At 33.3% G+C, this 22,698-nt stretch overlaps 1 protein-coding gene across 1 annotated transcript in view; it reads right to left on the bottom strand.

Annotated features, from left to right (window-relative positions):
* Positions 1-22,698, bottom strand: part of kl-2 (dynein heavy chain 2, axonemal kl-2) — a 73,143-nt gene that overhangs the window by 4,516 nt on the left and 45,929 nt on the right. Inside the window, exons 42-69 of the mRNA XM_088224347.1 lie at positions 22,266-22,449; positions 21,985-22,103; positions 21,707-21,813; positions 20,141-20,451; positions 19,312-19,580; positions 18,000-18,139; positions 16,785-16,926; positions 16,539-16,711; positions 15,807-15,930; positions 15,484-15,687; positions 14,567-14,671; positions 13,535-13,761; positions 12,956-13,185; positions 11,976-12,130; positions 9,562-9,661; positions 9,361-9,485; positions 8,543-8,765; positions 7,402-7,577; positions 7,141-7,311; positions 6,861-7,060; positions 6,619-6,782; positions 6,134-6,280; positions 4,860-5,005; positions 4,621-4,781; positions 3,587-3,791; positions 3,317-3,502; positions 3,057-3,241; positions 42-264 (exon numbers count right to left, since the gene is read on the bottom strand). Coding sequence (XP_088080473.1) covers positions 42-264; positions 3,057-3,241; positions 3,317-3,502; positions 3,587-3,791; positions 4,621-4,781; positions 4,860-5,005; positions 6,134-6,280; positions 6,619-6,782; positions 6,861-7,060; positions 7,141-7,311; positions 7,402-7,577; positions 8,543-8,765; positions 9,361-9,485; positions 9,562-9,661; positions 11,976-12,130; positions 12,956-13,185; positions 13,535-13,761; positions 14,567-14,671; positions 15,484-15,687; positions 15,807-15,930; positions 16,539-16,711; positions 16,785-16,926; positions 18,000-18,139; positions 19,312-19,580; positions 20,141-20,451; positions 21,707-21,813; positions 21,985-22,103; positions 22,266-22,449 — 4,902 coding nt within the window. The remainder of the gene's footprint in view (positions 1-41; positions 265-3,056; positions 3,242-3,316; positions 3,503-3,586; positions 3,792-4,620; positions 4,782-4,859; positions 5,006-6,133; positions 6,281-6,618; positions 6,783-6,860; positions 7,061-7,140; positions 7,312-7,401; positions 7,578-8,542; positions 8,766-9,360; positions 9,486-9,561; positions 9,662-11,975; positions 12,131-12,955; positions 13,186-13,534; positions 13,762-14,566; positions 14,672-15,483; positions 15,688-15,806; positions 15,931-16,538; positions 16,712-16,784; positions 16,927-17,999; positions 18,140-19,311; positions 19,581-20,140; positions 20,452-21,706; positions 21,814-21,984; positions 22,104-22,265; positions 22,450-22,698) is intronic.

The raw sequence follows: 22,698 nt of genomic DNA, 5'->3' as shown, positions 1-22,698 counted from the left end.
TATTTGATTGGTGGTAAACTAAAAATGATGACCAAATCTACCTTTTCGTCCTTGCCACTATCTTCAGCCCCTCCTCCAGTAGCCACCAGGGAGAGGAGAGCATCACACATGAAGCTGGCGTCCTGGGCTTGGCAGGCCACATCAGCCGATGCATGTTGGCCTATAGATTCTGCCCGCTCCAGAGTGGGGAGCATATCTATGTGATCTTTGTACGACTGTAATGAGCCATCGCGAGGCATATGGTAAGACGTCACGGGAGATAATCTGATAATAATTACACAAAACGAAATTTGAATGTAAAATAAACTAGGTTATTTTTTTTTTCGAATTGTTATTCTTGTAGATTGGGGGTCAGTGCTAAATAAGCTCCTCACATCACTGCGGCCTAAGTAGATCTATTGTGACGGGTCCCCGTCGCCCTCCAAGCCTACGTCTTTAAAGAGCCTGGCTGCGGAGTGGGGGGCAAGTGTTCTTTTAAAATTAAAATATTTAGTGCACTTCCACTTATTTATTCAACCAATTAACGCTTTCACCCTCTAACAAGCAGACATCTTCAGATTGGTGGCTACAGAATACAGCAGTTATTAGTCAAGTGAATGAAAGTGAATCATGCAAAGATCTTTAATTCATACTTAAGAAAATATAAAGCTGCAGTAGAAATCTCGAACTCCAGTCATCTGGATTGCCAAATATCCATATCGATATCAGTAAATAAAAAATAAAGAGAAGCTTTTAATTTAAATTTAATGAGGAAGTTCAGAAGTTTTTTTTTTTAATAGACTATTAACCTAAGCCAATTTAAAAAAAAAAAATATTATGTATCGTATTGTCAACCCGATGATTTTTTAAAGATTTGTATTCCTGAAATTACTCCAGGTGTGACGTCTCAAGTTCTGTTCCGCTTCTTCTCAGTCAGTTATGCCGATTGGTCTGTTGGCTTACCGTAAACCGGAAATATTTTACAACTCTCTTATCACTGGTTGATTGATATGAACTAGTGACTTTGTTCAAAGTAGTTTGATAATTGGAATTTTACTGTATTACTTAATTACAATGAAATGGCATAGGGAATTGTCGATAAATAACATGAATCAAAATAAAATAAAAGTGTAATGTTTGAATAATTAATGAAACACTAAGTTATCCCATGTTGGGTCATTATCAAGTACTCTTTATTATTGTTGTAAAAACACTTTGACTTTACACTTATGCACAGATCATATTTATCCAGACAAGTACCTACTCAGTGTTGCTATAATACATAACATACCTTTCCATTTAAGTTAGTAACAAGCTAACCATAATCTAATAACACAATAAACAAATAAAACAATAAATCATAACATAAATGTTCTTCATTTCATATAAATTTCCGGTGCCTCATTTCTTGGTAGTTTGTCACTACCTTGGGCTACCTCCGATTCTTCTATACTTCGCATTCTTTTCAATGCCTTCCCTGCTTGCATGTTTGCTTCTTCTGAGGTGCTTGGAATTCCTATAATATCTGCCCACCTCTCCTGCGGAGGGATCTCCACCATATCATCTTCCTCTTCTTCTTCTTCTCTACTATATTGAGGTTTAAATTCCTCCATTCTGGCATTTTCCTGGACCTCATTGTCTTCTCCATGTTTTAATTGATTTACATGCCTTCTTTGTGTGTCGCCATTATCTAGTTTTATTTCATAATTAGACGTACCAATAATTTTTGATATAACTCCTTTACTCCATTTATTAGACTTTCCGTACTGTCTGGCCCACACTTTTTCATTTACATTAAAATCACGTATTTCCACATTTTGATTATATTCTTTTTGGAATGTCTGTTTAGTAATATCTGCATGTGGATGAAACTTATCAAATCTTGTTCTAAATTGTCTTTTATTTAACATTTCTGCGGGTGTTTTCCCTGTGCTTGTATTTGGTGTCGTTCTCAAATTATATAATATTCGCGGCAACTTTACAGACCATGGTAAATTACTCATTTTTCTTAACTTTGATTTAAAGATTTGGACGTATCTCTCTGCTTGTCCATTCGTTGCTGGATGGTAAGGTGCTGTCTTCACATGTCTGATATTGTTCTCTTTTAGGAAGCTACCAAATACCTCCGATGTGAATGCTGTACCATTATCAGATACCAAAGTTTCTGGCAACCCTTGCGTTGCAAAAATATCCCTTAACGTAGCAATTACTGTATTACTTGATACGTCTTTAGCAATTTTAATTTCTGGCCATTTGCTGTAGGCATTTATTGACTCCTCAACTTTCTGTTGCCGGTTGTGAAATTTGTAAGATTGTATGATTTCGTTAGGCTCTTTATTGTAGTGTTTGTTTAATACATGCAGAATTTCTTCAAATGTAACTTCTCTGATGTTTTTAGGTAATATTAACGCTACTAACTGGTCGTAGGTTTCTTCTCCACAGTTTGCTAACAGGTTGGCCTTTTTGACATTTTCTTCTAGTATTTGATTTGCTTCCAGAGCAAAACAAAATCTGTCGATATAATGGCTCCAGGTTTTACCTGGGCCATATTCACTAAATCTTAGTGCCATTTTCCTCGTCGCCAATGTAATGTTTGAATAATTAATGAAACACTAAGTTATCCCATGTTGGGTCATTATCAAGTACTCTTTATTATTGTTGTAAAAACACTTTGACTTTACACTTATGCACAGATCATATTTATCCAGACAAGTACCTACTCAGTGTTGCTATAATACATAACAAAAAGTAATTGGAATAGCAAACTTAAAAATAAATAAAAATTTAGTATTTCAAAAAAGACATTATTACGAGTATTTTTGTTATTATTAACCAATGGACAGGTTATTAAATAAACCCTGATGGATTGGTATATAAACAGTTCATTAAATTAATATATAAAAAGTATCTTAAAAATTGTCAGAATATTGTTAATATAAATTATTAAAAGCATTAATTCACTATTCCAAAATATAAAGATATAAAATAAATATTTTTAGAAAAAAAGTTTTTATTTTACGATGGACATATTATTTCCATATTTTGTTTTTGGGTGAAAATACATACAACCTACAAACCTGAAGTTAGTGGTTTCCAAAGCATCGGGGCAGAAGATTTGATTGATATAAGCAATCAGCACTCGCATATCCCAATCGTCCGTAATGTGACCACCGTAATTAATTACAGCAAATAAATATTTTAGAGTTTCCCACGGGACGTCTTCGTACTCGTTTAAGTAGATAGTCAGAAGATTTTCAGATGCCTATAAAAGAAAATAAATGTCAGTAACGAACACGCGAATATTATTAGCAAAAGTAAATTTAAAATGTTGACTCGCATCAAAATCTGCATTATTGAAACTATAAACCACATTATATCCGAGTTGTCTGAATCGTTTCCGAGCTACAAGTGTGCAGTGGAAGAAAGAAACGCAGAACAACAACTTGCGATATTTTTCATTGCCATCGTCAAATTTATCCTCATTTACATTGGCAAAAAGACGTGCCATGTTGCCTTTCAGTCCCTAGAATTAAAAAACAAACAGGTTGATTTTACAAACATAGAACTTATGTTAGGATTTATTAAGTTGTGTTAACATTTTACGCACTTGAGGTGGCTCAGTAGTCATTTTAATGCTCTTCTGAAGAATTCCTAGTGGGAATCCAGGATCTGGCATAGAGGACATCCATAGTCGGAACCGACTGTGTACGGTAGGGGCGTCAAATCCTCGAAGAGTGCTTAACCATGGGCAGGCCAAGTGGCAATTGGCTAAGAACACCCAACCACCTTCTTCCATCCCTGTAGCGAGAAACCTAAAATGATACAGGTATATGGAAATCATTTTAACAAAGCTGAATGTGATATAAGTCGAAAGAGCTATAAGTAATTTGGTAAATATCTTTACTAGGCAGTACAAAGAATTTAAAAAATAAGGATGTTGAATTAAGATGAAAGTTGAATAAATCATCATCATCAGCATCATCATTCCTTTTCCGCACCTAATGGTGCATAGGGCACTGCATTGGTACACCAATCGCAGCGTATCTTGATTATTTTTGTTACATAAAAGTAAAATGATCAGTGTTACACTTCAGGTTTCAGGCTCCAGGGCCTATGAAATATTCTAGTATGAAAACACCGTTTTAAATAGTATTTCATATCAACCATGTCGGGAATCGAACCCGAGACCTCTTGCATGGTAGGCAAATGCGCTGAACATTACACCACGAAGCAGACAATAAATGAATTTGACAAATTTAATTATTAATTGAATATATAGAAAGATTGATCAAATTAGATCAAAAGTGCTACAATGGTTTATTCGAAGAATACGGAGTTGTGGTCCCGTGGCTAGTGTCTCGGACTCACGGATCAAAGGTCCGTGGTTCGAATCCCATTCTACTCCAACTTGATTCCCATTTTCTAATAGTGAGTTATTTACAACTCGTTGAAAATGGCCCTCAAAATAAAATATTTGGGTAGGTTATAAGAATACAAATATTTATTTAAAAAAAAAAAAAGTTAGGGCATGTATGAGAAGAAGCAATATCTGTAAAATATGGTACCGATTTTCATCATCTGCCTGCCAAATTGACGTTTAAGTATATTTTAATACAATTAATTATTTTGATTAAAAAATACCTTTCTGCAATAACCGACTGGCCTTGACCTAAGCTCAAGGATTGAAATTTGTCATACATTTTACAATCTAAAGCCAGCTGTATAAGGGACGAGGTGGGATCAACTCCGGGGGATAATACGAACAGCAGTGGCGTTTTGCTCTGAGATTCTTCCCAGGCAGCCTACAAAGAAAACAATTATTAGAGATCGCATACTAATTGTAACATGCAGGGCTTATGAGGAATGTTGTTAATCAGTACCCGAATATCCAGCACGGGAGGTTCTACATATCGTGGCCCCATTATGTTACTGATGAAGGTTGTAATGCAAGACGTAAGCCGATCGAGACGGAGAGAACGAACAAATAACAGTCTTTGGAAGTCATTGCAAACACCATTCCATTCACCTAGAAAATTTTTAAAATTTAACTTATTGTCAAAATTTTAATACCAGCCTTATTTAAAACCTTTTGTTATTATTTGCATGAGTTTATTTTATCATTTCGTTAAGATAAGCAGCTTGCTTTGTCAGTATTAGAATTTTAATTGCGTGTCTACTGTCGACATTTTACAATATTTTTATACAGCTACAGACCGACTGAACGCATTACTTTGGGTGCACATGTAAAAATAGTTCTTGATAAATTATAAGAATAGTTTATTATTTTAAAAAAAGACGAGTGATACTTTAATCTACAAATTTGGAATATCCAGTGACCTGTTTTGTACAAATACATTAGGCTCCTTAATAAAGATACCAGTCTCGAAGATGTTGCAAAAGCGATGAAACCGGTAACTGGATATTCCAAATTTGTGGATTAAAGTATCACTCGTCTTTTATTTATATTATAAATTACAATGAACTTCCATCAAGAATTTTCACTTACAAACTTAAATGTTTTTTATAAGAATAGGGAAATATAACTTTTCTTTTTTACAATTTTAAATTAAATGACATATTTTTTTTTACTTAGAAGCATAAAAAATATTTTTAAATTTTTAATTTGAAATTCCCACCAAAACGGCCAGTTGCATTTGCCACACCCTTAATACGTCACGATTCAGTGAAATTTTGAACTTTGTTTGTGATCGTTTAAATTTAAATAGAAGTTTGTCACAAATATTGATGTCACAATTATTAAGGCCAAATATGACCAGTTTTGGTAGAGACATTTAAGTTATTTTTTGACAATTTGAAACATTTCTCCACAATATCCGTGTTCATTTTGAAAATACAATTAATTTTTCTAAATGCATTTCACATATTTTTATTGGTATTCGTAAATTGTGATATTTTCCTATTAGACGTGTGCAACTGAAAATACTAAAAACCCTGACATCCTCGGTCTCACTCACTAAAACACAGTAATCAGGGACAGATAAAACTCGTGTTTTTTTGCACGGGGAGACCATAATGTAAAAGAAGTTGCCAAAAAGATGCATAAGGGTTTGTATAACGGCTTGGTATAATAATAAATAAAAAAATTGTGACTAATATTTGTTTTATAATAAATTGAATAGATTTGTTAAGGTACCAATCAATGGTTGAGTTTCCGGTTCAGGGTGAAGGTACCAGTTTTGCCAATCTCTGGAGTAAGTCTCAAAAGTATCGATAACTCCGTGGAAACCTGGCAGTTTATTCATCTCAGTCATGCTATCCCAGCAGTCTTCGGGAAGCCAGTCTAATAACAAAAACAATTCCACCATTTGTATAGCAAATCAATATGCCGTCGATAATATAAATACAATTATATTGTTTGTAAAATAAGAATTCCATCAAATTTACGTTAAGTTTTTCTCACTTGTTTTTTTGCATCACAGCAAGTCAAAAGGTCCAATAATAGTGGTGTATTACAGCATAAAATAACAGAAAAATCACATTTAATAATTGTCATCTCACCAGGAATCAAGCATAGAACCCTGTGCTTTTGACAAGATACAATGACTTCAAAAATCATTATTAATGTTTTTTTTATAAATATGTGATGGTTTTTATAAAAATCATGATGTTTATACTCACTGGTGGGGTTCTCAGGTTGCTGCGCTCTATCCAAAACGATTCCTCCTTTTAATAGAAATTGATACTCGGCTATAGAAAGTTGTCCTTTCTGGGCCATGATTTTAGCGAGCATATGAAAAGCAAACACGAGCTTGTGCCTTTCAAACAGTGCTCTACATGTGTTCCTGATAAAATAGTCATTAATATGATAATAAGTAATTAAGTAAACAAGAATAAAACATTCCTTAGTTTGTAAAACTTACTTGTATACGGAATAAGTGTGAAATTCATTTAAATTGTTTATTCTGTCTTCTAAGACTGTTGTTTTTTCGCTTTTATTGATTGAGTATAAAAACAAATCAGTATAAGCTTCAAGCGAAAATTGATACATGGGGTCAATCAACGATAGATCATTCAAAACAAAGAATAGAACCGAAGCTCTCTCAGCTACAGGAACATAAGCCTACAAAACGCCAATTTTAGATATGGACAAATGATATCAGAACAAGTGCACAGTAAAAGTTCACTAGTTTATTTTCTAACCTGGCGAGCAGTGTCAATCTCCACTTCCGTAACCTGGGATACTTGCAGAGCTTCTTTGACTTCAACAGAAGTCTTCTTTGATATTCGTAAAGTGACAAAGAGCTCTTCATTTTCCAACAACGAACCTTCGGATTCATTCATTAAACGTAGGAGTTCATTTTCTAAGTCAACCTAAATGTGATAATAAAACAAAAATGTTGTGAAAGATAATAATGCATGTACAAAAAAAAATTGTAATGTGATTTCATATATTATTCTTACCAAAATCTTTTTATTTTTCGCAATGTTGACTACCAGATTATCCTTCATCAGTTCAAGTTGTGGCATTTCTTTACGTACAACGTGTCCTAAGAGTTGTGCTTGAAGCCCTTGTTCCTTCACAGCAAAATTGACCATTGTAGTTTTTGTCAAAACTTCAGGAGTGTACACAGGGTTTCCTTAAAAGGCAAATTTGAATCTTAATTCAATAAAATAAAAGGGAAAGAAGACATTAACTGGGGACAAGTTAATGTCTTCTACAGAGATGGGTCTAAAACTAACCGCAATATGTATTAATAATATTATATATTTTATTTAATTTCTCCAGAACTTCATACCAACAATCAGATTCACCATCAACAACAAAACATAAAGATTTTAATATCTCAACTATTACGGTGTTCACATAATTAATTGAAGGCTTAGAGTTATGCAAAAATTTCTGGGGATGTACAAAATTCAGATGTACTAAACATATACGAGGTTTGATAAAAAAAACATGGATTTTTTTTTTTCCTAGATTTATACACATGTTTATAATTAATCTGTCAATCTTCGGCCATTTAAGATGCGTAGTTGGTTTTTGGCAGACAAACTAGTAAGACACGTTTTGGTGTGATAGGTGAATTTCCAAGATTATTCCAGAGTAAAAATGATGGACTCACACCTCGTTAGCGATACTTGGACCAAAAACCAGACTGTATTGATACCCTAGTCACTGTATTCACCAGACTTGGCCTCTTGTGACTTTTTCCTGTTCCCAAAGATGAAGAGGACTATGAAAAGACAATGTTTCGCAACCTTAGAGGAGATAAAGACTGAATCGCTGACGGAACTGAAGGCCATACCAAAACGTGCATTCTAGAAATGTTTTGAGCATTGGAAAAAATGCTGCCATAAGTATATTATATCTGATGATGATTACTTTGAAGGGGACAATATTAATATCGAGAAATAAAAAAATATTTTTAAGATATACACAAATTTCATAATTTTTTTTTAACAAATTGGATACATTTTATAAAAACATGAGTTAATTCATAGGTTCTTGATAATGTATGAAAAAACAAGCCGATGTTATTTTACAACATTGTTGTACTGGGGTAAAAGTATTTAAATTTTTTACTTCACCAAGATGACTTACCAAGCTTGGTTGTCAGGAACAGCCTGAAGTTTGGGTGAAAGTCAATAACCATTTGGTTAAACTTGATCATGACCCTGTTTCCAATATACACCAGAGCCTTGTTCAATATAGGATCTATAGAAGGGTCTAGAATTTCAGAAACGTTTTGAATGAGTACTGGAAGTCCCTTTATCAGACTCTGTTCCAACACTTTCAGGTACTCTGGTTGACCCGCTTCAATAACCTAGAAAAATTTGTTTACTTGGTAAATATTAAAAGATTACACTAAATTAGTCGACGAAATAATACAATCATCCAAAATCTATTACTCACAAAATTATTTTGTAGCTTGAAACACTAAAACTAAGCATATTTCATGCAGTAAGATTTGTCCAATTAGGCAAATTTTAAACCTTGCTAAACTAGCCCTTCAGACCTTGCTTAATTGGCCCTTCGGGCCTCAATCTTACTCATCTCATGGGCCACTTAATAGATGTTTTACCTTTTTGAAATCTTTATTTTAATTTTGTACTTACTACTTGTGATAAATGGATGCGTAGTCATAAATCCCGTCATTTGATAAATTATAACTCTTTTTTTAGAATACTTTGTTAAAACAATTGATGATCCTAATATTAAAAATCATGTTCCGGTAGAAAATTATATTAACACTGCGGTACCACATCTCCAATTCATCACGTTTTATAAATAAAAAATAAAATTCTATTGTAAAACGGGTGTTATTTCTGCCTACTCATTAGTACGGAAAAAGGCAATTTTACAGAAATTGTGTTTAGTAATTATTTTAGAAAAAAAATGATAATGGGTTTTCTTCATACCTTGATTCCATTCTTCAGTTCCATATTAGATATCCAAATGAGAGCTTGCCCTTGTGGATCAACGGCTAGCGGCCATCTTGTAGCATTTGTGACAATAATGCCATTTTCAGCACTGAAAGCATCACCTAACACAAGAGAACAATGAAGTATAGCAATTTAAATCAAATGTAGTTATATGCACTACCGTAGTCCAATGTTTACCTGGCAGTCCCCACAAATTCCATTCTCTCAGTAAAGCATCATCCAACAGAAAAGATTTGATACTTAATTCTTCACTGTGAGGAATTTCTTCTTCTGCCACCTATAAATGAATAATAAATCATGTTCATTCCTTTATCCAAAAATGAAGTAAAGAAATCCATTGCTTTTTATGCAAGTACAAAGCTTGTAGACCCATGAAATTATATTATTTCGCTATGGGAAATAAGACACAACGAATGGATTTAAGAGTTAAGTTTTTTTATCTAAGTACACCGCAAGACAAATAAATTTACGAGTTCTCAAAAAAAACTAAAATTGACATATAATGAATTATTCTTGATATTTAATTAGTTTTTTTTATATTGTTTGACATATGTGATGACTACTCGTTATTTCAAGGTTAAAATAAAAAATCTTACTCATGAATTGTACTTAGAAATTGCCATTATATATCAGGTATCAGATTACCCGAACCTTAGAGACCCATAACGGTTCATTTATGGTCGAGTGTTTGTGATGGAATAATAAAAGACATGTTATTTTTTAATTCATATTTAAGAAGTAGGTTCTTATCGCTTTATTTTAAATTAAAGTATTTTACATTTAAACATATTTATAACATTTAAAAATATTTAGTACTTAGTGAATTCACCTTTATTTTTTATAACATGTAAAATTCTATTATTTAGAGAAGCGTAAAGCGAATCTAAAATTTCTGATGTTATTTCTTCTTCCCAAACTTGAATTAAGTTTTTTTTTAATTCCTCAATGTTTTTTGATTTTTTTTTCCCGACTTTTTTTTTCATAATCGCCCATAAATTTTCTATCGGGTTCAAATCAGGGCTATTCCCGGGCCACGTCCAACGATTTTAAGCCAATTTTCTCCTTGAATTCATTGATCTATAAAAAAACAATAAATTATTTATCATGTGGTCACAAAATGCATTTAAAAATATATATATTTGTACTCACAGTGCGGGCTCTATGGCACGGCGCAGAATCGTCCTGAAAAATTGGGTCCGCGGTATACTGCGTAATGTCCTCGATTGTTGGAATAATATGTTTTTTTAACACTTTTTTGTACTGAATGGCATTCATCGTACCCTGTACAAAATTTAGAGGTCCTAAACCGTATGCTGTCATGCACCCCCAAATCATCACGTAGGGTGAATGTTTAACGGTTCGAGTGACGCACGACGGATGATATCTTTCCCCACGTTTTCGTCGAACTATCTTTCTGCCGTCTGGACCAAAAAGGTTGAATTTTGATTCATCAGAGAAAACAACATTTTGCCAATCCTCCAAGGTCCAATTCTGGTGCTCTTTCGCCCAATCCAGTCTAGCCTTCTTCATTTTGTCCGTGAGTAATGGTTTCTTTGCGGGACTCCGTGCTTGGAAACCATGCTCCAACAGCCGCCTGGACACTGTTTTTACTGAAAATGTTGATGTGCTGGTAGACTGCACCTCTGCGTGTATTTCAGGTGCCGTTAAAAATCGATCGCGCATAACAATTTTTTTTATTAAGCGATCATCTCGGGCAGATGTCACGCGCCCCCGTCCGCTTCCTTTTTCCGTTCTATGGATCCAGTTTCTTGGATTTTTTTTAATAAAAACCTCACTGCACCTTCTGAATACCCAACTCGACGAGATATTTCACAATTAGATATGTTTTCTTGCGACAATGTGATTATTTTGGATTTTATCGCAATCGACATTTGCTTTGCACTTTCCATGATTGTTGTGTTATGTTCACTCAAACGCGGGTAAAACAAGACTGTTGAGACATTTTAAAATGTAAATATTGTAGAAAGGTGACACATAGTGTCCTTAATTTATTAAACAAAAGAAAGAGGTATCGATAAAGGATTTCTTAGAAAAAGGGTTCAGTAAAGTCAAGGGGCGCGGTAGCAGGTAAACTCGTAATTTTTTTTGTCTTGCGGTGTAGATACAATTTGTATGCATTTTGACACCAAGTAAATTTATTTTAAATTTACTAAATATAAAAAACATAAATAATTCATCATCAGCATTCCCTTTCCGCATCTAATTGTGCTGCTGGTGGGCGCTGAATTGATACACCAATCGCAGTGTATCTTGATCACTTTTGTTACATGAAGGTAAGGTGATCAGTCTTATGCTTCGGGTGCCAGTCGAGGGACTATGAAATATTCCAGTGCAAAAATACCTTTTATAAAATAAAATATTTCATGTCAACCATGCCAGGAATTTAATCATTGAAAATAATTCAATACAATACACACATATACAGAGAAAACCAGTTACTGATTAAATAGTCAAATTTGTAATACACTTTTATATGAAAGCCAAACAATAAATATTATTTAAAATAAATTATTATAAAGGTAGTTTAAAATTAAGACTGCTTTGGAGATATTTATTACATAAATAAGTACCTCGTTTATCCAATCCTCCATTAGTTTTTCTCTGTATTCTGAGCCAAAAGGTCCCAAGTAAGAAATGAAAGCTGTTGCAACCAAACAGTCTCCAGGCAAATTAAGGAATCTTCCATCCAGATTCATTACAGTCGCCACCCAACGGTCCTTTTCACCTAGATAAAATGTTATTTTTAAGTAAATATCTAAATACAAACAGATTTATTTTCCCATGCCCCGGAAAAATTAAAAGTACAGTTCTGGGAGTGAAATGGAACCAGAACACTGGATGAGTGTTATCAACTCGACAGCTACTCTCGGGTAAAAAAATGATAACAGGAAATCGAGAGGGGATTAGCTCCCCTTAAGATACACTAGTTGGTGTGTTTGCTTAACATATGTCCCGGGTTCGACTCCCAGAGATTTTATATAGAACTGGATCTGATTTGTAAGACTGATCATCTTGGCTTCACATATAAAAAAATCGAGATAAGCTGCCGTTGATGTATATTTGCAATGCTCTCAACTCTAGTGGAAAGAAAAAAATTTGGTGCTGTGCAGGAAAATGGGGTTTAGAGAAAATGGTTTAAAAAAGGAGTCTACAATATCTGCAATGAGCCCAATATGGTGCAGTTAGTCAAAATAGGGAAGTTGCAATGGCAAGGCACATAGAAATAATGAGAAAAGAGAGAGTTGCCAATCAGATACTTCGCACAATGTCCCAAGGTAGACGTAGCATTGGTAGGCCCAAACTCTGATGGCTGGATGGAGCGCAGCGGGAGGTGGATGATATTGGCATCAAGGACTGGGGGAGTATATGCCAGAATAGACCTGTCAGAGGCCAAAGCCCACAGCGGGGTGTAGAGCCAATGACGATGATGATGTTGATATGCTCTTCTAGGTGAGGATAAGGAAGTTATGATGAACGAAAAAAATGTGTTTTTACCAAAGGGAAATAATTTGTGTGCAAAAAAACATTTGTGAGTATTTATTTTGCTTGCCTCCAAGTCCATCAAGTAGAGCATCAGCCCTGTCAAGTTTGGCCTGCAGGGCTATGGCCTTCCTGGCCAACTCCTCCTTGGTCTCCAACTTCTCATCGTACTCTATCTGAAGCCTCTCTAGCATCTCACTAAGGTCTTTTAACTTGGCCTGAGCATCGGCGAGTATTTGCTGCTTGATAGCTAGAGATTCTAACGCTTCATCCAGTTTCTCCTTTTTGGGTTTTACAATCCTATCGTAGAATAATATAGGAAATACTTTATCAGCGCCATTTTTATCTAAGATTTGATTTTACTTAAAGTTGGAATAAATAAACTAAAGAAATAATGGTTTGCTTTAAAAATTAAGTAATTAGCTGTTATTACAATATTAGAGTGTTTTAAATGTTGTTAAAAGTGGTTAAAAATAAAGTTGTTTTTACTAATTTTATTATAAGAATGTTAGTTTATGCAAGTCAAAACTTCCACCATCCATTTTTCAAAAACCTTCTTAAAGTTTTATGCAATCGGTTCATCAATCATCTGGGTCTAATTTTACATTTATTAAATAAATTGTATGGCGATTATATCTTGTATACTCACTTATATGCCAGGCCATACTTTTCAATAGCACGCACCCACAGGCATAAGGATTTAGCGGCCAATGAAACAGTTCCAACTTTTTCTGGCTCAAATTCTGGATTTTTGGTATAAGTGCGAATTTTAGTCAGAATCTTTTCCGGGATGTTGTCTTTTTTAAAGTTCCTGAGTTTTTCCAGGAAATACTGATCTCCAATCACTTTTTTAGTCTCGGTCCAAGATATAGGGCACTAATGAATTAAATATAAGTTATTACCTATTTAAAATGGAACCCTGGCAGTAACTAACAGAAATAGAAAACTATATTGAATTGATAAAAATAAAACATATTATTACGAAGATGAACAATTGAATGCTGTCGATTCTTCCAGATTCTCGGGCATTCTTGTAAAACGGTTTTAGGATTTGAACGTTATCATTAATTCAAATTAAATACCAATAAAGACCAAAATTAGTACTAATATTAAAGGAAAAAACATAACTCAACATAAAAATAAAAAAATATTAGGCTGGGCTTAGAAATACTTCATCGAGTTTGTCTTACAAATAGATATAGAGAAGGCATTTTTAATCATCGACAAGTTTCACAGTTCAGCATACTCCTCAAGATTTTGTAAAATGAACAAAAGCAAAGTACATATTCTCAGTATTCAATTGAAGATGCAATAATCTGATTTCATTTTTGGTCATTTTGTTCAAAGACAGACGAAGCATTCAGTTTTAAGTACTTATTTTCAAAAATACGCTTTTTATTCACAATTTACTGTTTTGGAAATATATTCATTTTGTTGAAAATTCAATGCAAAATAAATATGGAGTTAGAAACATATTTAATTTATATTTAACATGGTTAATCAATTACAATTATTTTACGGAAGAAATAAATAAGGAGAAAGTACACATAAAGTCAACAAAACAAATGTCACATTAAAAAAGAGGAAATCTCTTGTGCTTGGTGTGGGATAAATAGCTTAAGTAAATAATAAATTTATATTAAATTGTCATTTATAGTCTACATAATATGTACCAACAAACCTGTAGAAGAATCATCACCGCTTCCAAAACTAATTGAATTGTAGCAGGAGGTTTGGCATATGATTTAATTTCAGTAATGTCTTTTTTGTTAAGAGCATCCAAAGCCTAAAAGAGAATGATTTACATAAAATTGATGTATCAGAAATAATTACGTAAAAATCAATTAAATGACAACTAACTAAACACTGATTTTCTAAAGAACAAACAGTTAGAAAAAGGTTCCCGAATCAAGTCGTGTTCATTGCGAGTTCTCTTGATTAAAATTCTAATCTTTCAAGAATAAATCTCTTCAGAAAAGTGTCGCGTCGCATCTCATCATAGTTCACAGCCACAATAATATAAAAAGGAACCTTTGCATAAAGTGGTGAGACATTGAAAGCCCCTTCCACTTACCTGGATCCGCTCTAGATGTCTTGAAGCCTCTTTTCAGATCCGCACATTGCAAAAAAAAATTTAAGCTTTATTGAAGCTATTTAAAAAAAAAAAAAACATTGTTTTTTGCATTATTAAGAATTTACATTTAATACTTTCAATGCCCCCTATCATAGTCGGTGCCTCTCAGTCTAAATAGTCAATTAGCTCATCACCATCAATCAAATTTTCCCAATTGTGACAGTGATAGGGTATGTTAGTTCATTAGCTTATTAGTAAACCAGAAGAACCAAGTTCAAACAGGCATACTAGAGCATTGGCCGCCCTACCAGCCATTCGACGTATAACAGCTCATGCAGAGCAACTCTTTCATGGCATTTTACAATTTATATGGTGTGTGAGCTATGAGTCATTCCTAGTTGTCTCCATAAGAGTGAAAAATCTGTCCATTGTAATTTTGTGACACTTTGTATATTTTTAAACCATCCAGTAGCATTTACATACAAATTTGAATTAAAAAAATATTAATTAATGTGAATTCTTACAGCCACCGCCTCCTCTAGAGCTGGCATCGCAGTAGCCAGATCTTTCATGGCAGCTTCGGCTAACTTTTTGCAAACTATTTCTTCCTCTCCAGTTTTCTTACTTTTTATAGCCACACTCTTTTGTTGCTCGTCAGCATTTTGTTGCTGTACATTGATAACTCCCATGTACTCGAGACATTCCGCTGTGAAAACTGCTACTTGTTCCTAAAAACAACAGTTGGGTGATTTCATTTACAATTTCAAGATATTTTGGTATGCAGTAAGTAAATAAAAAAGGTGGTTATCATGTCAAATAGTATATCAAAAAACATAATATTTCCAACCTTGGCAACTTCCAGCTCAGAGGACATGATGGATACAGAAACTCTTGTTTCCTCCAGTTTTGACAAGCCGTTTCTCAATTTGTTTGCACTTCCCGCTATTTCTTCTCTTTTCTTGGTTAGCATTCTAGTAATAATTAAATATGTCAAATAAAATACTAAAACTTTAATTTAAATTACCGTTATTAGTTTTAAACAAAGTTATTTAAATTATTTTATTTTGTGAAAATTCATCATTTCTTGTTGCAAAGTAAAATGTGATAAAAATCATTAAGCCAATTAACTGTAAAAACATGTAGGTGGGTATGTCTGGCAAAAGTTAGTAATTTAGATAAATAATATTAGTACATTATAATGTAATGTATCGTTCTGTATTTTTTTTTAAATATTCTTAATATTATATTTATTTATTTATTTTATTTTATTTGGGAAATCAACAGTTCTACATACATATTTTTAGTAAACAAACAGATATAGTGTATAAACTCAGAACTAATAACAGATTTCCACATAGCATACAAAGTTAGTAAAGAAAATATATTACATATCAAATAAATACATACAATTTATACATATAAAAATGTTATTTTCATGTACTCAATAATCAAAGATTTTTTAAATATTTAATTTAAGAACATTAAGTTACTGTAAATTGGGCGGGATAAGGACAAGAATGCTTGAAGAGAGGACAAGGAGGGGAGGGGAGATAATATAAATATTGAATTCAATGTTTACTCTTTGTATCCTGTCACCAGCTCCAAGTAGTTTGTAGGAGTCACATAATTTGTTCGCTTGGATTCTTGGAACATTTTAATAGAATACAAACTCACAGACGACTGCATCAGCGACATTACTGAAGCCACTGAATTTTTTAGTTTATTAACTCCGGAGAAATCTACTGACTTCATCTGGAAAAACAATTTGTGTTTAAAACCTTATGTTCCTGGGCTATTAAAACAGAGAATGAATTGAGTTGATTACCTTTTCGCCTGTTATGGAAACCACAAGTTCTAGACCAGTGAGGAATTTGTAGGCAACTTCTAACAAGGCCTCTCTTGGCCATTCCAAAAACCAGTCTATCGTTGTACAACTAATCAAAGCGGGATATTGACGAAGGCGACTCCTAGTGGATCAACACAGATAGTAAATAGTATTAGATTTAACAGATTCATTTAGACTTATTTGTTTATAAATTTGTATAAACCACTTTCATTTTACATTATAATCATTTGCGTTACTATGTTTTCCTTTATAGCTTAACTTATTTCCAATCTTTTAATGACAAAGTTCAGCGCTATGGGAAATTGGATATAAAAAATTAGAGCATCAAATTGTACGGCGGAGTTTCTTGAAATTGTATGAAAATAATAATAAAAATGATTTTAATAAAAACAAACTACTTTGAACAATGTAACTAATTTTTCCAAATCAACCTATGATAAAGTGTTGTGATAGATTTCCGGTTTACAGGAAACCAATTCACCAATCAGCAGAACTCACCGAAAAGAACTTTGGACGTCACATGCAGAGTAATTTTTTTAATTTTTTTAAAAAAAATCATAGTGATGATAAAACGATAGATAAAAATATTTTTTTAAATAAAAAAATTGGTTTAATTTGATAGTCTCTCAATAAACAAATACAAATTTAAAAACACTGAACTTCCTCTTCAAAGACCAGTTTTTTAAATATGTAAAATTTCTACATCCGTTTCTTGATTTAAATTGTGGATTTTAAGATAACAGATGATTGCGAATTCTGAGAAGTTATTATTGTTGAGACATTCTTTGATTCTAATTTTGAATTAATATGAAGTTTCACCAATATGGAAGTTTGGGCAATTTGAACAAATCAATTTATAAAATCTTGAATGATTCAAATTACCATCCTTATCTTTAGTATTAGATAACATTTTACCGAAGTTATTACAAGTATAAAATGCTGTATTTTTCTAGAAAAAGAAAAGATAAGAAAAAGAAACAATGAAAGTATTTCTCTCCTTTTTTATCTTTTTTCCTCCCTTTCCCCATTTCCTTTTATTTTTTTAATAATTTAAGAGAGATTTAGGAGAGATGGCGTAAAAATTATTTAAGAATATTTTCCAATCCTTTAGGGAATGTCTCATTTATAAAAAGAAGTGGTTGGTTTTGCAAATACGTAATACACGAATTGTGATATTTATATTATATACAGTACCTAAAAGCGTCCCCAATAGGGCTCATGCAAACAACGATGTGCAAATTCCCTCTTACTCTGTTCACAAGGAATAAGTAAGTATTTTCGTTGGTTTGGAGAACATTAGCGGCCTTCATAGGTTTCTCGAGATTACTTTTTATCTAAAACAATAAATGTTTTTTATTTAGTCATAAGCTCTCAAATGGTACAATACTTTTAAATTATGAGCTGATTTAAAAATAAAATGTTTTTTTTTTAAGTAGAAATATTTGCGTTCTTATGATTTACCCAAATATTTAATTTTAAGTAAAATGGGAATCAAGTTGGGGTAAAATGGGAATCAAGTTGGGGTAAAGTGGGATTCGAACCACAAACCTTTGAGTTGCGAGTCCGAAACGCTAGCCACAGGACCACAACCCAATTCAAAGGTAGTTAAGTTTATGACCAGAAACTGGGAATAAAAGACTATAAGAATGCCATATTTTTTCCTTTACAAAATACAATAATAGTGGTTTGATAGTTAAAATCAACATCATCAAACTCTAATTAACACCTAATGGTGCATAGGGCACTGCATTGATAAAGTACATGCAGTGTATCTCGATCAAGTGTTACAGAAGGGTTAGGTGATCAGTCTAATACTTCAGGTGCCAGTCCGGGGACAGTGAAATATTGCAGTGCAAAACTGCCTCAAACAAATATTCAATGAAGACCTTCTGAGGAATCTAACCCAGGACCTCAAGCATGGTAGCGAACACTCCAACCACTACACTATGAGACGAACTTTTCTACAATAGATTTTTACCTTAGTAGCCAGTTAAGTCAAAAACACGCATTCGAGATTCTGGTTTAATTTTACATACAAAACTGTAATTTTCATCCGCCTGGACACGATGGTTTACAGTTGTAAAGATAAAAAAAAAGAATAATTAAAATTGAAATTTCTATATTGACTAAGAAATAAAAAAATTGAGTGAAATGAGAACAAAAAAAAGAAATTTGAGCGCTTTGCAGTTCTCCTCAAAACAAGTTATCCTAAAGAGGAATTTATATTAAATTTAAAACAATATGAAGTATAAGACTGATCATCTTATCTTCATGTAACAAAAGTGATCAAGATACGGTGTGATTGGTGTACCAATGTAGTACCCTATGCATCATTGGTGCAGAAAGGCAATGATGATGGTAATGAGTTAGATAAGTAAGTTTACTTTATATTATTGTACATTATTTAGAAAGTTACAAAAAAATTCAACTTTAAAAATTTTATGAAAATTTTGAAGCCGATAATCGGACCCATGGGATTAAGGGGGCTTAAGACTCTGAAACTCACATCCTCAAATTCATCCGGTTTAAACAGATTAGTGATTTCTCCACTGCTCAGTAAGTTGTTGATTACTTCCGTAAAACTCTCTTCAGCAATCTGTGTGTCGCTGAAGATGAAAGTAGTACGTTTGTTGTCCACTCCGGTGGACGTGTAGAGACCCTTCAGATCCTCCCGGAACTCCTTGATGCCGTAGTTCTTGGTGACAACTACCTGGAATGTGCTGTATTCACAGATGTATGAAGCTAGTCTGGTCAAACTCTGCCTGCCAGATCCCCCTAAAATATAAAAAGGATAAGAAATATAAAGACCGCTGGCGTCCATTATCACCATATACTACTTATTAGCATAAAAATATTTTTTAATTTATAATTCTGAATTTTTGGCAAAAATGGTCCATCGCATTGGCCACATCCCTAATACATCTCAATGACCCTTTCGTAATCTTATCAATTATACCGGTCTCTCAGATTTGCACTCTCGCCTGATTTCATCATTCGTAACCCTGTCATACATTGATTTCCCACACATTCGTCTAAGAGATCGCATTTTAACTGTGTTCACTGTACTTTCATCCTTTCTCTGCAAATTTCATGCTTCATTTCATAAAACTCCATTGTGCACTGCCAGTCTAACTTCGATCGACAAATAATTAATTTTAATAATATTCAAAATGTCCCAATCTTCGTAGAAAACTACAGTATTTAACATGACAAATAGATACTACAACAGCGACAAAGGAATAACTGGTCATAAGCCAGTAAATGCCAGACTTCCATATTCTCTCCTTAAAATGTTTAAATTGATAAACCTACCTACGGGTAAAAAATGTATTTACCGATTCCAACGAGAAGCATATTTCCCCTTGGCTGCGATATCACCCTTACAATTTTAGTGATGTGTTCAATCGCATACTTGAACAGCACTAGGTCCATTCTGACAACACCAGCAGAACAATTGTACTCCTCCAGTTGATGTTCAATGTAATTCCTCAACGTGTCCATGTTCTGAATGTCTTCGTAAATTTTGAATGGGTTAATGAAGTCGCCAAATATCGGACACCTTTTCTCTGGACAAACACTGTTGAACGTCGAGTCGAAATGTTTACCGAGCATGTCATTCAATAAGTTTGCAAACCACGAGCGATCCCTAAAAATAACACAATGAAAAATCATTAACAAATGTTAAAAATAATTATAATTATAAAAACATTGTATTTAATTTAATTCTACTTTAAGTTATAATTTTCACAAGCAACCAGGTTTTGTCGTGACCGGTGGTCTGACCAGTCTGTCAACCCGACTTGATTGTGACCAACTAAGTCCGGTCACTTGTCAAAATTGTATATAAAAGTGGAATAACACCAAATACAGTATTCTACCAACACTACCAAATTCCAATTAAGAAATGGATAGTGGAGGTGGGTTGCGCACGGATCGATGAGTGAATCAAGCCAAATAGGTATCAATTTGTGTACTGTTTATGAAATTTGGTCTACAGGTCTATATAAATTGGTTATGTTTTTTATGATTATTTTAGTTTATATTGCTTATTATGTTAATTAGATTTATTATATTTTAATTTTTTTATTATGTTAACTTTGTTAAATAACTAATTTAAGGCATGTTTTACTTATTGTAAAATGTTTCCCTTGGCACGAGACACCCCAGTGAGGGAACATTAGTATGTATAAAAAAAAGAATACGAACATTGTTAAAGTATAAATAATTTTAAAAAAATAAATGAGTTCCACCAAAAAATGTCAGTTGGGAAACTCAATCTATCAACAAATATTAGATTAAAATAAGTGACACACCTGAGTCCTGTTTTACAAGTTTTTTTACATGGTTTCAAAATGAAATGGTGCAAATTTACTTTTCGAAAACTAATTTTAAAATGTGCACCTAACAATAATACTTATATTAGTTTGAAAAAATTACATTAAATGTATATAATTTTTATCAGATTGTAAAATGATCATTATTTCAAGTGCCCATGAGGATCCTGGTCTTGAAATTTCTCCACTTGTCTTTGTCTCTTGCTGCCTTTTACCAGACCCTAAAGCGCAAGGATTTGGAGTGTTTTTCTCCACATAATCCAACAACTTAAATTTAGATCTACCAAGATTACATTGGATTTTTTTATGGGCGTTATACACATACATATATTATTTGTTTGTTTGTATAGTTTGTAAAATAATAAATATTAACTTATCAGGCGCCGTTGCGCAGTTGGTGACGACTGTGAAACTGGTGTCGTGGGTTCGATTCCCACCAGTTGCAAGAAAAAAATCCAACAAAGATTTTTTTTCAATCGGTCTGGGTGTTGTGGTGAATTATCGTTCATAACTTTCTTCCATAAACAAAATATTTTCGCATGCAAAGTTTTAACTGACTGAACTTACGGTTCATCGATGAGACGGTCATAAAATACTCGATAAGTTTCGTGGATCCATAATCGAAGCAAAGCGTTTTTAGTATTCTGATAATCTTTGTTACTCCTCAGTAAACCCTTAAAATACAATGTTACAGGCGTTAAATGTTTTTTATCATTTAAAAAATCAATATCAGCTTACCTTGAAAATCTGTTTTATTTCATAACTTTAAAATATAATGTTTTATTTTATATACAAATCTGAAATAAATTTACGACAATACATGAAAGTTTAAATAGAAAAATTACCTGAAATATCTTAGAAATATCTCTCAAATTGAAGAGGTAATGCATTTTAGTAGGAGTTGGCAGTAACTTTGCGACAACCAAATTGAAAATTTCCATTGTGGTCAGGAGTAGAATTTTTCCTGGAATTTAACGTAAAATTTATATATAAAACCCTAACAGTGCTCTGTTTGCTTCGTTAATGTTAATCTATTTATTTTCTTTGCTTGACTAATTTGTCTGCATATGAGGCAGATTCAAAATACATGGAATATATGTAAATTTTGGTGCTCTTTTTTCATTACCAGCTCCCTTAGTTTCCTCGTCAAAGTCAGCAAAATGCTGAGATATCATAGTTCCAAATATCTTGATCAGTTGGGAGTGTGTAGGAGAAGGAAGGTAGAAGGAGTGGAAACAGGACAGCAGGCGAGGGGGAAGGGGGGACCGCGCCCCCCCTGGTGGACCCACAGCCCCCACCACTACCATGTCCTAGGAGAAAGGAAAGGGAAGAAAATATTACAAACAGCGTATGTTGATTATTTTGTGCTAGAGTCTAGGTCTAGGGACTATGAAATATGTCAGTGTAAAAACACGATTTAACGCTATCCCCGCATACAAAATTGACGTATTTTAACTTATTTTGTTTGTGACCATGAATATATGGACTTTATACTTGATGAATACTTAAGCTACGACCCTTTTGATACTGAATTACTCACATATGCTGTGAGCACCGCA

This window comes from Micrasema longulum, unplaced genomic scaffold, assembly GCF_059751315.1.
Source record: "Micrasema longulum isolate JH-2025_06_02 unplaced genomic scaffold, ASM5975131v1 h1tg000280l, whole genome shotgun sequence".
In the NCBI taxonomy this organism is placed as follows: domain Eukaryota; kingdom Metazoa; phylum Arthropoda; class Insecta; order Trichoptera; family Brachycentridae; genus Micrasema; species Micrasema longulum.
Note: the sequence above shows the minus strand (reverse complement) of the source record. Positions and strands in the feature narration are given on the sequence as shown.